Raw genomic sequence first — 14370 nt, 5'->3', positions numbered from 1 at the left:
GTGAAATAGAAGTATTGATCCAACGGTAGTACCCAAAGAGTGTTCCATATGTTTCTCCAGGAACAACAGCGGCGAAATGTTCAATCAAACCGATGTTAACCCTCGTAGCGACTTTGCCTCGCAATGCCCGCCCCAGCCCTCTCTCTTCCATAGACAGATCCAAAGTATTGGGTCTCCATGACACTTTGCTACTGTGTTGTGAGTGGTTGAAATCTCTAACGATTTCGAGCCGGTGGGTCAAAATAGCCTGTTAGGGTTAACGATACGAATGCGAGAATGCGCCAAGAGGAGGAATTGGACCGAGCGTTTGAATGGTGCCGATTTGTGTCTCCCATGCCTGGCCTAGGTATCAGAATAAACGGTTCTTCGGTATGATACATGTAAAATGAAGTTATTCCAGAAGACTACGCAGCTTGTCGCCTTGGCGACGTCTAAACGAGTACGATGTGCGACGTAGGTATGGGAAACTAGACATATATATATCAAGGGCATGTGTGTTATAAAGTGAACAATGTATCACAATCATAATTGATTAGCATCATTGTCTTTCCATATTCTTGTTTATATTACTAGATTCTCGCCATTTTCTCATAATTCCTGGGTGATAATAGCCGGAGTCGCTTCCCAAAGAAAGACACGATCAAAATGAATCTCTCAATCGATAATAGCCCTAAAATCAAGTTCCGATTGCATATCATCATCGGCTCCTTGCTCTTGCTTACCTTCATCCTTGTCATCGCACGAGTGGCTGATAAGGGTACGCCGTCAAGTCGGACCAACACATGGGGTATCGCGGTGGTGAGTGATTGACACTTATACACTGTGAGGAGCGATTCTCCTTATTAGCTTCAACTAACTGAAAACATTGCATATATACAGTGCGTCAAATCAGCAGTGTTTATGACATATCAAATCGTTACTGCTCACGCTGCGCGATTCAAACGCTGGGCGAGTAGCAAAGCCAATATGATCTTGAACATCATTGATACCCTCTTCTGGTTCGCACTGTTCATCATATCCATCATGGGGACTTCAGGTTCCCACAGTACCAGTAGTCGTGCATTGGGTGTTATTATAGTTATATTGGCTCTTGTGTTATGGTATGTGTCTTGGTTCTGCGAACTGCTGTTGGCGTGCATAAGGAAAACACTGACATGTCGAATGGATTTGATGCAGCGGCTTCGCTGGCTTCCTCTCGTTCATCTGTGTCCGCGACCGACGATACTATAAGCAACATGGCTCACTCCCTGGAGTAGGGAGCTCCAAGTCCCCTTGTTGATAAGAGAGGCCTTGTAACTTAGCCACCATGTGGTTAGTCCTTCTGACACGATACGAGAGCATCTCACATTTATGTTACTACAAGGTTCAGATGAGAAATCTTTGTTACTCTACGAAATATTATTCCAGTGATCCAGTACAGATCGTGTTGTAGGTATTGGTAGAAAGATGGCAATCACTAGACACCCTTTCTTCCAGCTGCTCGTTGTAGAAATGCCTTGCTAGATATCAGTCAAGACACAACCAGCAACATATGTATAGGACCTATTCGGACACGGAAAATTGCGGATGCTCATACCCAGCCTGATACTAGCTCGCCATGCTATGCCCTGTGATATTGTTTCATGATCTCCTTGACGCGGACAAGGGGCAGTGCCTCGACTGTATGACCTAGGAACCCCGTAAGGGTTTCCGCCATACAGAGTGCGTTGTAGATTGCCTCTTCAACCGCATCGGCTGTCGCTTCGAACAAACTATTGAGAGCGGAATCATCTACCACGTCTATCACCCGTGTCACTGGAGCGGGTTGCTGGTGCTGGTTGACAGGTATCTCGTTCCCCGTAGAGAAAGCTAGGAATATGTCCCCGGATTGGTTGTGTCCCTGGCCACCAACGCGAGCGAGACCAACTGTTGCCCGCTTCGCAACGCGTTGCAGCTGAGCGGGATGAAGAGGCGCATCTGTCGCCAGTACAACGATTATACTGCCGTCCTTGTGGGCTTTGGCCTGCGCGCTTTCTCATACATCCCATGCCTTACTGGGTCGCTCGCAACTTCTCCAGCTAGTATCTTCCCAACCGGAACCCCTGCAATGCGGAGATCCTTTAGTTGCCCATAGTTGGCCTGGACCAACGCGGCCACCGTGTAGTCTCCGAGAACCCGGCGACTGCTGGACCCAGTGCCCCCTTTCAGCCCGTGGCATACCATGCCAACGCCGCCACCCACATTACCCTCTGGAACTGTTTTCCCAGCCACCACATTCTCTAAGCCATGCACAATATGCTCAGGAGTCACAGAAAATGACGCGCAGTCATGTAAGTACCCGTCGAACGTCTCGCCCACCACGGGCAACATCAGCCACTCCAGCTGGGCATTTCTGTTATACCCCAGGTTCTCCACGGCATATTGATATATCCCTTGATGGGCGGCTCCAATCCCAAAGGTTCCAGTGAGAACAATCGGCGAATAGAGAAGGCCCGCCTCTTCTATGGAGTGCGCGCCCGTGAGTTCTCCCGAGCCGTTAAAGCGGAAGATCCCAGCGTGACAGGCACTAGTAGCCCAATTGGGGCGAGGAATGATGCAGGTCACGCCAGTGTTGATGGCGCCCTTGGCACCGAATATCTCCTGGGTATGGACCTGAACCCCCTGCACGTCGCTGATGGAATTCAGCGGTCCCGGGGGGTACACTCCCAAGTCGAGGTCAGGAAGAAATTCTCGGATACGCATCCGTCCGGTGGATAGCCGGACACGCATGTGTGGTTTATCGTCTGGGCAATAAGGGGGAAAGGGTGGAAGATCAAGAGAAGAAGGATGTCAAAGATAATTGGAGCTCTGACTTCCGGACAAAATACCTCTTGAACCCCCACCCACCTGATAATAAGCTAACTGGCTCGATATGAGCAATGTAACCTCATTATGACGAATCGGGCATGGTTTAAAAGTAGATCCTACAACTGATAGGCACCGGACAAGGGAAATGATCCGGAGTACCGGTCAGACTCGGGCAGGATTCGATGGACCGGGGTGAAATGAGACCGGATAGGTTCGGATAAATAATACATTATATGGCGTAAGCGATCGGATGTACCTGTTAGACTTGAGCGAAGGTGAACCATAATGATACTTTTCAAGGTCTCGCAATATACGTCTTCTTGGTCAGGTATCTGTGTTCTATATAGGTAGAAGACCATCGAGACCAATTACTTAAAGTACTTTGCCCGAATCCTTCGCTCACTATAACAAATATCTACTAGAGGTATGTAATGATACAACGGGGAAGGGTCTAAGATCAACTGCTAGATCTTGGTTCAAATGCATCTGATCCCAGTGGAGAAATTCTCCGGCTGAACTGAAACCGATCAGTAACGCCCATATTGAGCGTGATCATACTGGGTGTTATTCAACATCTCAAGGTCAGCACCATTGTCGATCTTCTTCCTGGAAGAAACGATCTTGCTAGGGTGCCACCAATTGAGAATGATGCAACAGGCGAACATCAATGCCGCATCAAACACGTAGATGAAAGCCTCGTTGCTCTGCAGATATCCAGCACTCCCTTGGACGTACTCGGCCACACGATATATCGATCGGATCATAACCAGAACGCTGACGGTATAGAGGATCTTCATATAATGGTTCCACGGGACTTCAGTGACCACCATGTGGTGCATAGGTGTGGACAGCATGCGACGGTGAAAGACAATCGAAACGACGATGAAGAATCCGAAGAAGATGATCTGAATAAATAGGCCACCAATGATCATGTTCTCGCCCATTTTTACTGAATCTTGCGACTTGGCTTGAGCCAGCATGCCTCCTCCTATATATCCTATCGTTAATGTTTTCTCTAAGGGCTGATAGTAATGATCATACCTCCACTTTGTACTAAGAAGGATAACACGTCGCCGGTCACGAAGATCTTGGTCAACCATGATGGACGGATCAGGGAGATAGAGCCGGCATTCAGCATTCGAATAATGCGTCCGAGGATCATGTATACGGATGCGGCAAACAGGGCTGGCGCTAGGAGCAGTAGTAGACTCTGTCCAACGTATGGTTTCATCGTCCAGTCCGGTGTTTCGGTCGAACTGATGTACCTGCATAGGTAACCGATAGCCTCAACTGAAGTGAGGTAGATATGTCAGCATATTCCCACAATGTATAGCCGGTAAGGGCTAACAGAACATACATATACCACCAATAACAAACGGCGTCAAATACCATGTCCTGGATCGAACCATCTGCCAGATGTGTATAACCGTTGTAAGACCAAAGACAGCAGCAAAGCTAACTGCTGCACCTCCCGATGGATTATAATGGTAGAACTGGTATCCCATGATGCCGTTCGGATAAAAGTAAAAGAGAGGTAAATCCTGGGCAGACAATTCGTAGTTCGAATAAGACCAATGCGATGCTGAATGGCAAGATAGGAAGAGCTGTCAGGTAGGATTTTGGATAAAATATATGAGCAGACACTGAAAATACCAAGGCTTCCATATTGTTTCAAGGTCCTGATCCGTTTTGTTTACTCTATATTTGGGTATTCATAGAACCATAAACATGGCCGAGAAAACTGGGTCTTTAACCGGTGGGAGACGTTAGTCCAGCCCCAGGCTACCTGAAGTGGTGATGGATACGAAGTACGACAAGCTCGCGCCCTCCCCACCTTTCTTTCCTAGTACGATAAGTTTCAATTTGGCAGGTGTCCAATCACAGGATCGGGATCCTTTGCCGTTCATGGCGCTGCCTCTTGATCTCGATTTAACCTTCGCCAAGCCATAGAAATTTTGTTGTCTCGATGTTGGTTGGAATCCACAACGGGAGACCCACGTATAGATTTGCCGACGAGAGAATTCTAACAACTTGATAGTATTGTTGTAGCTCTCTATAATATAGATAATGGCTGGTACTACAACTAACTATGGACAGTCATCAATTCCAGGTCCATTAACGAAGCACCATGGGGATATCTCTTCCGGAAGGGCAGTGCGTATGACCTCCAGGGAATTTTCGGTGAGACATTGAACTGTTCTAGTTCATCTATATACCTCAATTATTCCATACCGCACGGCTGAGGGAATAGCATGGATAGCAAATGCGATTATTTCTGGCTTTGGTGGCAATTTAAGGGGACGCATAACTTCCGCCGCTGGAAATGGCAAAGAATACGAGAACGAGGCTAATGTGGGCCACATGTAGAAAATCACGCCCACTAGGTTATCTGCTTTGCGCAATACACTATAGGGGTAGCCACCACGTTTTCGTCCCTACTACTTTATTGCAACGAAGGTCTGATGCATGCCGGGCTCTATTTAAGGTGTCTCTTCCCCCGTTGTGGGTGATGGGACATTGCCAGAGATCGCGTGTGCCGTCGAAGACTACCACGCTATATTCCGATTTGAATCTGTCGTGCTGGAATACACCATACTTTCGAAAATGGAGTTCACATTCTACTACTACACACCATCCGGTGCTGCTGGAGGCATCTTCGTTGCACTATTTGCCCTCAGCACCCTGCTCCATTTCTATCAGCTACTCCGCACACGGACATGGTTCATGATCCCTTTTGCGATTGGCGGAATCCGTAAGTCATGGCCTCAAGCTCCTGAGAGAGCTCTACTAAGTGGTCCCTAGTCGAAGCAATTGGTTATGTCGGCCGTGTACTGTCAACAAATGAAGCTCCCAACTACACCAAGGGCCCCTATATCATGCAGAGCGCCCTCATCCTGATCGCACCAGCCTTTCTCGCCGCTAGTATCTACATGACCCTGGGCCGCATCATTACTATGCTTCAGGCAGAACAATACTCGGTCATTCCCCTTCGCTGGCTGACGAAGATATTCGTGGCGGGTGATGTGTTATCCTTCCTGATGCAAGCGTCTGGTACGTTGACACTGCCTCAGTCATATACACATCTCGCCCCCCTGTTTAGAATCAAAAACTAACAACATACAGGCGCCGGTCTTATGGTATCGGCAGATGATCCCAGCACCGGAGAACACGTTATTATCGGTGGATTGTTCGTACAAATCATCTTCTTCGGCTTTTTCGTGATCACCGCTATTGTCTTTGAGCTGCGCATGGCGAAGAAACACATTAGCGCATCTCCTGAGGCAGGTCGTATCTGGCGTCGACATATGGTTGCACTCTACGTGACTAGTGTTCTGATTTTGGTACGGTCCGTGGTTCGTGTCGTGGAGTATCTGGATGGCTACGACGGCTTCCTCATGAAACATGAAGTCTTCATTTACGTCTTCGACGCTCTGCTGATGTTTTTTGCTATGGCGGTTCTCAACTACATTCATCCCAGTCAAGTCAACTGCCTTTTGGACCGGGGCGAGCAGTATTTTGAAAAGTTCGTCGTGACTCGCAAATATGAGCCTAGTGCCACGCATGAAATGGAGGTCAATAGCCAGGTTTGAGAAATACTGAGCGTGCTTTACTTGCTTAATGATTCATGTCTCCTGAGCCCCTTTTAATGTTAGAAATCACTCCATGTATATATTTGACAGAAATATTTTCTTACATCTCAGCCTCAGCTACGTGGCACCCGTGCGGGGTCGACTAATACAATACGTAGAGCAAATATTGGACTTCAAATAGCTAACGAGAGAACAGCGACGAAGGGGGAGTCCTTTGATTCTCCTCACTTTGAGCTTGAATATTACTTTTATATACCATCTAGACCTACTCGTTTCAGCTACACACAATGACTCTATGTGAGCTATGTCAAAGCATCCCTCTAGAAGGCCTCCCCGCGTTCCCGAGACTAGACAACATCATCGCCCTCGGGCCCCATCAGTCGATCATAGCGCTAGGTAATAACGACAACCGACCGCTACGGGATGATTTGGGCTTCCCTCATCACCCGAATATAGACAGCTTGCGACGGGCATCGGCGGCAGGGTGCGAGCTCTGCCATATTCTGGAGGACCAGGTGAACCGCATGATCCAAGCAATGGAGCATCCGCAAAATATGCCATCAGAACTAGTAGCACGTCGTCCACGCTTTGATTTATGGTTGACCAGGCGCCTTAACGGAGGGGATGGCTTTGCTGTGCTTACTGCCAGCAATATGGACCGGGGAAGTGGGTACGACGCACTGGTGGTAGCTGTCATGGTCTTCTGCTGTGACGAAGGTGTAGTCAGGCTTAATACCCGACGATGATGGTTCCGCTAATGTAGCTTAGACGACCCTCTTGCTACCGTGTTTCGGGGACGCCAACCCAAAAATGCTCTGGATACCGCAGCATGTCGTCGTTTTGCTGGCTGGATCGCCGATTGCAACAACCAACACCGGTCGTGCGCTATGCCGCCAAGGCCCCTACCGACTAGGCTCATTGATGTGGGATGCGAAGGCTCGGGAGATCTGGTGAAGCTCGTCGAGCCAGGTGGTGAGACTCGTGGGCATTATGTGACCCTTAGCTATTGTTGGGGTGGAGACAGGACTTCCGCAACAACACGCCTCAACGCTGCGTCCAAGAAGGAAGGGATGCTCCTACAAGACCTACCACAGACCTTTCAAGATGCGATACTAATGACACGAGCTCTTCATGTTCAGTACCTGTGGATCGACCGCCTCTGCATTTACCAAGATGACCCCCAGGATTGGGAGCGAGAATCTGCCAACATGGGGTCAATCTATGGGAATGCCTACCTATGCCTGTCAGCGACCTGTGCCGCAAACAGCCAGGAGGGACTTGTGCCTTCTAGAAATCCAAGGCCCAGTGTAAGTCTTCCTCACACGAGCAACACCTGCGCAGGGCATGTCAAGGCCTGCTTGCTGCCAACCTTTTCAGACTTCAGCAAACGGAACGCTTTGGAATTGAACGAGGAGCCCCTCTCTAAAAGGGCATGGGCTTTTCAGGAACGACTATTCTCGCAGCGAAGTCTGATATTTGCGAGTGATAAAGTGTATTTCGTGTGTGAAACACATATCATCTCGGAAGATGGCCTCGAGCTAATCGACGGACCCGAAGTGGGTTATACAAACGGATACCCGTATAGATCGATCGCCGACCGGAGCAGATATGGCACAGTACCGCCCCAAAATATGCGTGCCCACTGGTACCGCCTAGTGGCACTCTATAGTCGGCGTAGCCTGACATTTCCTTCCGACAAACTACCCGCGATATCTGGCATCGCGAAAGAGTACGGCAAGGTGCTGGGAGACTCTTATGTAGCAGGACTTTGGGGGAACTCTCTCGTGGAAGGATTAACTTGGCAACCTTTAGGCAAGTGTAGGGCAGTACGCGAGTATCGGGCGCCATCCTGGTCATGGGCTTCTGTCGATGGTATTATGAATGAACTCTATAGAGAGATCAGCCCCATAGCGTCAGTCCTGGATGTACAAGTCGATGTAGACGGTGACAACCCTTTTGGACGAGTAAGAGGCGGCTGGATCAAGATCGAAGCGCCTCTTTTCCCTCTCTTCCTGGTAGATTACGAGGGCCTGGTGGCGAAGGGCACCACAGGTCTTCAGACAATATATGAAGCGGATGAAGGGTTTTATCTGATGTTTGACACCATCAGTAACCAACTCGATGTTTCGCTCGGTCTTATCAAGACTATGAGGCTATTTAGCTTGGTTCTTGCCGAATACGTCGGGATAGGGATCAGGGGTTGGTATTTTTCTCTCATCGTGACCCCGGCTGGTGATGACCCTAAGACATTGAAGCGAGTTGGCTGGCATGTCGGAACACAGGCCCAGTTTGGACCTCCTGACATTCACACGTTCCGGTCGATAATAACATTGGTTTGACTTTGTTACTAATGTTCCGAATTACTTTGGCGAATGGAAATCTTAGACTGGGAAGAGCTCCGATGCGTTCCCCAACCCTCTTGCGACACTGGTCAAGTACATATCACCACACCACACGGTATGCGAAAGAATCGATTCCTCAGGCAAAAACACGGCTCATCTTTCTCGCCAGTTGGTATGCCCCGTTTCTTCGTGTTCCCTTGTTTCATGTCTTTCTCTGTGTCATAGCGAGTTTGGTGATATTTATGAGATTATTTTAGAAATATAAAATACAATCAAATAAAAGAATGTCCATATTACAGAGATACTCAAGAAAGGCACAGAGCTATATTGACTAACAGATTTACGGTGGAATGCAGCCGTTGGCATCCAGGGAGAATCATATTGACCCTAAAGTCCCAGCTGCGTATCCTCGGGTTCCGCGGGATGTTTTCCAAGTCTTCTCTTGCAGGGTCCAGCAAATCATCCAATCACTCAAAAATCCGGTCCAGACCCCAGATAACAAGGGTGGCCACGTACAGACGCCGTCGTGGCAAGCTATCTCGCTTGATTGCCGCCAACGGACCAATCGCGGCCAATTGCGCCCAAGGGCTCCACCCAAGCCCTCGATCCCCGGCGCGCCGAATTGGTTCGGTCGGCTGGACTTCCTACTCCAGGTGTAGCCCAACAGAGGTGCTTTCACTCAATCTTTAAAGAATGTCCACATGGCACGATCAGGGTGGATCCAGTCTGGCGCCGGATTGCGGGGGGTCCGTTCGGGAATTGTCGCCTTCTGGCATCGTGCTCCGGAGGACGTCCACATCTCCACATCCACGCTTTCGGGCCCTGTGGGAACCCGAACTGCGTGTTGAGGTAAGTAGTGAGTGATACTCAACGGGCGACGACGTGCAGAACGCGATCGTTTGAGATATTCGGCAGAGAGACAACGCAGACGAGTTACCAATGCTAAGGCGAGGTCAAACGAGCTGCGAGTTGGCCCGGTCTCCTCCAGCTTCTCCTAAGGACTATTGATCGGCAAACGAATGCATGCCCCACAAAATAAAATTCCATCATGTCATTGGCATCGCTAACCACAAGCCGCTACGGTTGTTGGCCGGGGCAGGTCGTGGCCCATCCAAGGTTTCCCGGTTCTATCATTCGCCTTCAGGCTTGTGGATTGACAACGCCACCTTGATTGGCCGCCGCGCAAGGCACAGCCTAGAATTCTAAACGTAAGACTAGGGATTGCTTAATTAGCATGCACTGGAATTCGGGATTGAGCCGCCAGTGGCACCAGACCGATATTACTCGCTCGGGACTGCCATTCTTCAGTTCTCGGGGCTCGAATTTCCGGATAGGGAAGCTCGAGGCGATTGTAGAACATCGCCGCTGGTTTTTGGGGCTATATAAAGCCCATTTCCCCGCGGTTCCCCAGGTCTACTTTGGCATGGCCATCGCAGTCACACACTACCACCTTGTTCACCAAAAATAGATCCACCATGGCGCCAGACACAACATCAATCCCAGGTTACACGATCTTCCGTGAAGGAGACTACGACAGTGCCGCCGCTGCCGCAGTGACACCACAGGGAACTCCTCACCCACTTGGTAAGCTTCTCATAGCACTTCAGAATTCGAAACGGACGCTAATGGGATCGCAGATCAGCTCTCCATTGCGGAAATCCCCGTGGCGGCAGCCTTGTTCCGCCAGTATGCCAGCCCGAAGCAACTCAAATTTAACTGCATCACTCTTCGTGAGCCGAAGAAGAAGGAGTATACGGCATTCAAGCAAGGAAATGGGCCACGTCCCGACCGTCGCGCGTATGCCATTGTCATTGACAGGCAGTCCGGAAAGATCGCCGAGGCCGTTGCGAATCTGACCACGTCCAAGGTCGAAGAGTGGAAGGACCTCAACGATGTCATGCCAACGCTGACCCTCGAAGACCTGGACAAGTTGGAGGAGATGTCGCGCAAGGATCATCGCGTCATCGAAGCATGCAAGGGTCTCGGAATCACTGACATGTCCAAGGTGTTCATCGATGCCTGGGCGATTGGTATGGACGAGCGATGGGGCTATGAGCGCCGTCTCCAGCAGGGTTTGGCATACTACCGTAACTCTGAGTTCGACAACCAGTACGCCCACCCTCTGGACTTCTCCGTTGTGGCCGATACCGAGCGGGAGGAGATCCTGAGTGTGGACATCCGCTACGTGAACGGCGAACGCACGGCAATGCCGGTTACCGAGCACAACTACCTGCCCCAGTTTATCGGAGACAAGTACAACCATGACCGCCTGAAGCCGATCGATATTGTCCAGCCTCAGGGTGTCTCGTTCCAGGTGAAGGGTAATGAGCTGTCCTGGGCCGGCTACAAGATGCACATCGGATTCAACTACCGAGAGGGTATCGTCATCTCCGATGTCCGCGCGCATGATATGCATCAAGACCGCGAACGTACCTTGTTCAACCGAATCAGCGTGGTCGAGATGGTGGTACCGTACGGTTGCCCGGAGAAGCCACACCACAAGAAGCATGCCTTTGATGTCGGCGAGTACGGAAGTGGCTTCATGAGCAACTCGTTGAAGCTAGGCTGTGATTGCAAGGGTGCGATTCATTACATGGACGGAGTGATGGCCCTGGCCAGTGGCGAAGCAGCAGTGGTCAAGAACGCCATCTGTATCCATGAGGAGGACAATGGTCTTCTGTATAAGCACACTGATTTCCGCGACGGCACAGTGATCTCCGCTCGTGATCGCAAGTTGATTATCTCGCAAATCATCACGGCGGCCAACTATGACTATGGATTCTACCATATCTTCTCTCTCGACGGAACCTACAAGCTGGAAATGAAGCTTACCGGCATGTTGAACACCTACCCCCTGCACTCCACCGAACAGGCTGCCCCGTACGGAACCGAGGTGGCTTCTCGAATCACTGCCCATAACCATCAGCACATCTTCTCGCTGCGTATCGATCCTGAGGTGGACGGCCAGAACAATTCCGTGGTTCAGAACGACGCCGTTGCATCAGACTACCCAGTGGGATCGCCCCAGAACTTCTACGGCAATGCATTCTACAGCAAGAAGACACCCCTGCGCACGTCTCTGGAAGGCGCCGCTGATTACTGCTACGAAACGCAACGAACCTGGGATATCATCAACCCGAACTCGATTAACCCAGCTTCGAAGAGGCCCGTTGGATTCAAGATCATCAACACAGCCGCTGCTCCCTTGTTAGCGAAGCCCGGTGGTGTCGTCCACAACCGCGCAGCCTTCGCACGGAAGCCTCTCTGGGTGCTTCCCTACAAGGATTATGAATTATACCCTGCTGGAGACTTCGTCTGCCAGTCGACCGGTCAGGAGAACCACCCTCATAACCAGACCATCCTTGACTGGGCCAAGCGGAACGAGTCTATCGAGAACACTGATATCGTCTGCTACCTCCAGTTTGGCCTGACCCACTTCCCACGTACTGAGGACTTCCCCATCATGCCAGCCGAGCCTGTCGGCATCATGCTCCGCGCTTCGAATTTCTTCGTCAAGAACCCTGGTCTTTGGGTGCCACCCTCTTCAGTGTGCGTTGATACCATGTCTCGCAACGCCTTCGATACTTCCTGCTGTGCGGGCAGCAAGCCAGGAGACCATTCGAGGTTGTAGGTCAGAGAAAGCCTATGCTTCATACGATGTAGGATACCAGTGCAGTTGATGTGCAAAAGCGATTTTATATGTATTCTTCTATAAGCACCAATAACAATGATTAATCTATTATGGTTCATTTATATGTTCATGCATGACTCTTAATCTGGTGTAGCCTGACTTGAAAGTAAAGTGGCAAAGACAATACTATATATACATTGCCAGATAACAATTTGCCAAAAATGTGACCTGCTTCTCGTGATCTACACCAATGTTAACCTGCTTGATCGGTTGACTATGTTATCAAGAGAAAGGGTTGAGGATATACGGCTGCTCAAATGAGCGAAAACCATTTTTTTGTCATTTTTCTAGTTTTATATCTCAACGTCAACCCCAGATTAAACATTAACGACAGTGCATCTAAAACCCCAAGACCTCCCCTCCACAAAGATCACCACGAATCTTACATCTTCCACGCTCTTTTTTCTTGTCTTTTCTTTCTTTTTGTATTTTTTGTATTTTTCTTTTTCTTTTTTTTTTTTTCAGATTTTCAAATTTCTCTTGTGTTTACCTCTTCCCACCTGTCCTTACTGTTCGCCACTTCACACATCTATCAGCCAAAAGCAGATAAATCAAACTGGGGTCAGTTATGTGCCTTCTTAGGTGGGCGTTCCGGGTCATCAATCCACGTCAACTCATACACATTGTAATTGATCAACATGACCTCAATCTTCCCCTTCTCCTCATTAATCAAGAACGTATCAATACCATCCAGAACCTGCAGGTTGTGGTCGTAATCATGATACTCCCACCGCTCCGTCACCCACTGACCCTTCGGAGCGACATGGGTACCAGTGATATTGTACTGGGTCGTAGGCAAGACACTATTCAGCAACCTTGCAGACTCCTTGATGCCCTCATGGCCCTGCAAGGTGCGATCAAAGGTGCCGCAAAAAGCCATTTTGAGTTTCTTGGAATAGTTCCGTTGAATATCTAACGGGATATCACCGATATACCGAAGGAGGATATGCTCCCAGTAGACCTCCGAAACGGTGCGGTCGGTATCGGGCTTCAGGTTGCCTGAGAGAAGCTGATCCAACACCGACTGGGGCGGCTTGCTGGCCTCGTCCTCGATGTTGTTGGACATCTTGGAGAACTGAGCTTTGAGCCATTCCTTTCCCTTAGGAAGACGCGGATCGGTGATGATCATGTCCGGATAGGCCTCGACAAGCCAGTCGGCGATATCTCTATGGCCTTTGTCAAGAGTCAACTTGATGATAGTGTAGCTGTTACTATCACGGAGATTGACATTGGCGTGTCGCTGGCACAGCAGCTTTACGGCCTCGAGTTTGCCCGAGACGGCGGCCACGATCACCGGAGTGTACAGGTCATGTTTCTTGCATTGCTCGTCGATCTTGTTCGGCTCGGCGTCGAGGATCTGCTTGATTTTCTCGAGCTCGCCCTTTTGAGCAGCGGCAAAGAGAGGACCGCAGATGCTATAGTCCGGGTCGCTGGTCTTGCCGGCATGGGCGGGCTGGGGCACGTAGGTCGGGCCGTTCTGGTTGACAGCGGAAGGCATGATGAAGAGTTGACTTCGGTGGTTGGTTGATTGTAATTGACTTGGAGAACCGATGCTTGAGATCTTGTTGATTGCGATGATAGAGAGGCATTTGGGCTGTGTCAATCGCCCCTTAAATATTTGCGCATCCCCCTCAGCTTCCCAACGAGGTGGAGATGGACGCTCTCAATACGATCGTCATTGACGTTAGAGACAACCTTTGCAATACGACATACAACGGTGTCGTTGAAGCTCGAGGAGCAGAATCGATGCAATGAGGAGCTCTCCGTCCTGTCCGTAGAATATCGTTTCTCGGATAAACAGTAGTAACCATGAATTTCTGGTTACATTAGCTCTCAATGTCGAACGCTTTCAGAAGTCAGGACCATGTCCAGCGAGAGTCATCGCCATTATCGTCAAGGTGCTGGTCTAGAACCAGTGTTC

General features: G+C 49.7%; 6 protein-coding genes across 6 annotated transcripts; 3 read left to right on the top strand and 3 right to left on the bottom strand.

Moving 5' to 3' along the window:
- Positions 1–645: 645 nt before the first annotated feature.
- Positions 646–1279, top strand: ANOM_001701 (uncharacterized protein; the record flags this gene model as incomplete). Its single annotated transcript, XM_015546958.1, has 3 exons — positions 646–798; positions 880–1100; positions 1177–1279. 3 exons carry the CDS (start codon positions 646–648, stop codon positions 1277–1279), a joined length of 477 nt encoding a protein of 158 aa, XP_015410818.1.
- A 321-nt stretch (positions 1280–1600) lies between these two features.
- Positions 1601–2748, bottom strand: ANOM_001700 (P1 family peptidase; the record flags this gene model as incomplete). The annotated part of the gene is made up of 2 exons (XM_015546957.1): positions 1601–1987; positions 2035–2748. The coding sequence occupies 2 exons, from the start codon at positions 2746–2748 to the stop codon at positions 1601–1603; spliced, it is 1101 nt and encodes a 366-aa protein (XP_015410819.1).
- A 605-nt stretch (positions 2749–3353) lies between these two features.
- ANOM_001699 (RTA1 domain-containing protein) lies at positions 3354–4331 on the bottom strand (the record flags this gene model as incomplete). The annotated part of the gene is made up of 3 exons (XM_015546956.1): positions 3354–3814; positions 3868–4116; positions 4184–4331. 3 exons carry the CDS (start codon positions 4329–4331, stop codon positions 3354–3356), a joined length of 858 nt encoding a protein of 285 aa, XP_015410855.1.
- A 1099-nt stretch (positions 4332–5430) lies between these two features.
- On the top strand, positions 5431–9417 carry ANOM_001698 (uncharacterized protein; the record flags this gene model as incomplete). Its single annotated transcript, XM_015546955.1, has 7 exons — positions 5431–5578; positions 5629–5877; positions 5950–6410; positions 6680–7133; positions 7185–8749; positions 8802–8873; positions 9097–9417. The coding sequence occupies 7 exons, from the start codon at positions 5431–5433 to the stop codon at positions 9415–9417; spliced, it is 3270 nt and encodes a 1089-aa protein (XP_015410856.1).
- Positions 9418–10233: 816 nt separating this feature from the next.
- ANOM_001697 (peroxisomal copper amine oxidase) lies at positions 10234–12389 on the top strand (the record flags this gene model as incomplete). The annotated part of the gene is made up of 2 exons (XM_015546954.1): positions 10234–10342; positions 10396–12389. The coding sequence occupies 2 exons, from the start codon at positions 10234–10236 to the stop codon at positions 12387–12389; spliced, it is 2103 nt and encodes a 700-aa protein (XP_015410863.1).
- Positions 12390–13011: 622 nt separating this feature from the next.
- Positions 13012–13947, bottom strand: ANOM_001696 (ankyrin repeat domain-containing protein; the record flags this gene model as incomplete). The annotated part of the gene is made up of 1 exon (XM_015546953.1): positions 13012–13947. The coding sequence occupies one exon, from the start codon at positions 13945–13947 to the stop codon at positions 13012–13014; it is 936 nt and encodes a 311-aa protein (XP_015410864.1).
- Between the last annotated feature and the right edge of the window lie 423 nt (positions 13948–14370).

This window comes from Aspergillus nomiae, assembly GCF_001204775.2.
Source record: "Aspergillus nomiae NRRL 13137 chromosome Unknown contig00022, whole genome shotgun sequence".
NCBI lineage: Eukaryota > Fungi > Ascomycota > Eurotiomycetes > Eurotiales > Aspergillaceae > Aspergillus > Aspergillus nomiae.
Note: the sequence above shows the minus strand (reverse complement) of the source record. Positions and strands in the feature narration are given on the sequence as shown.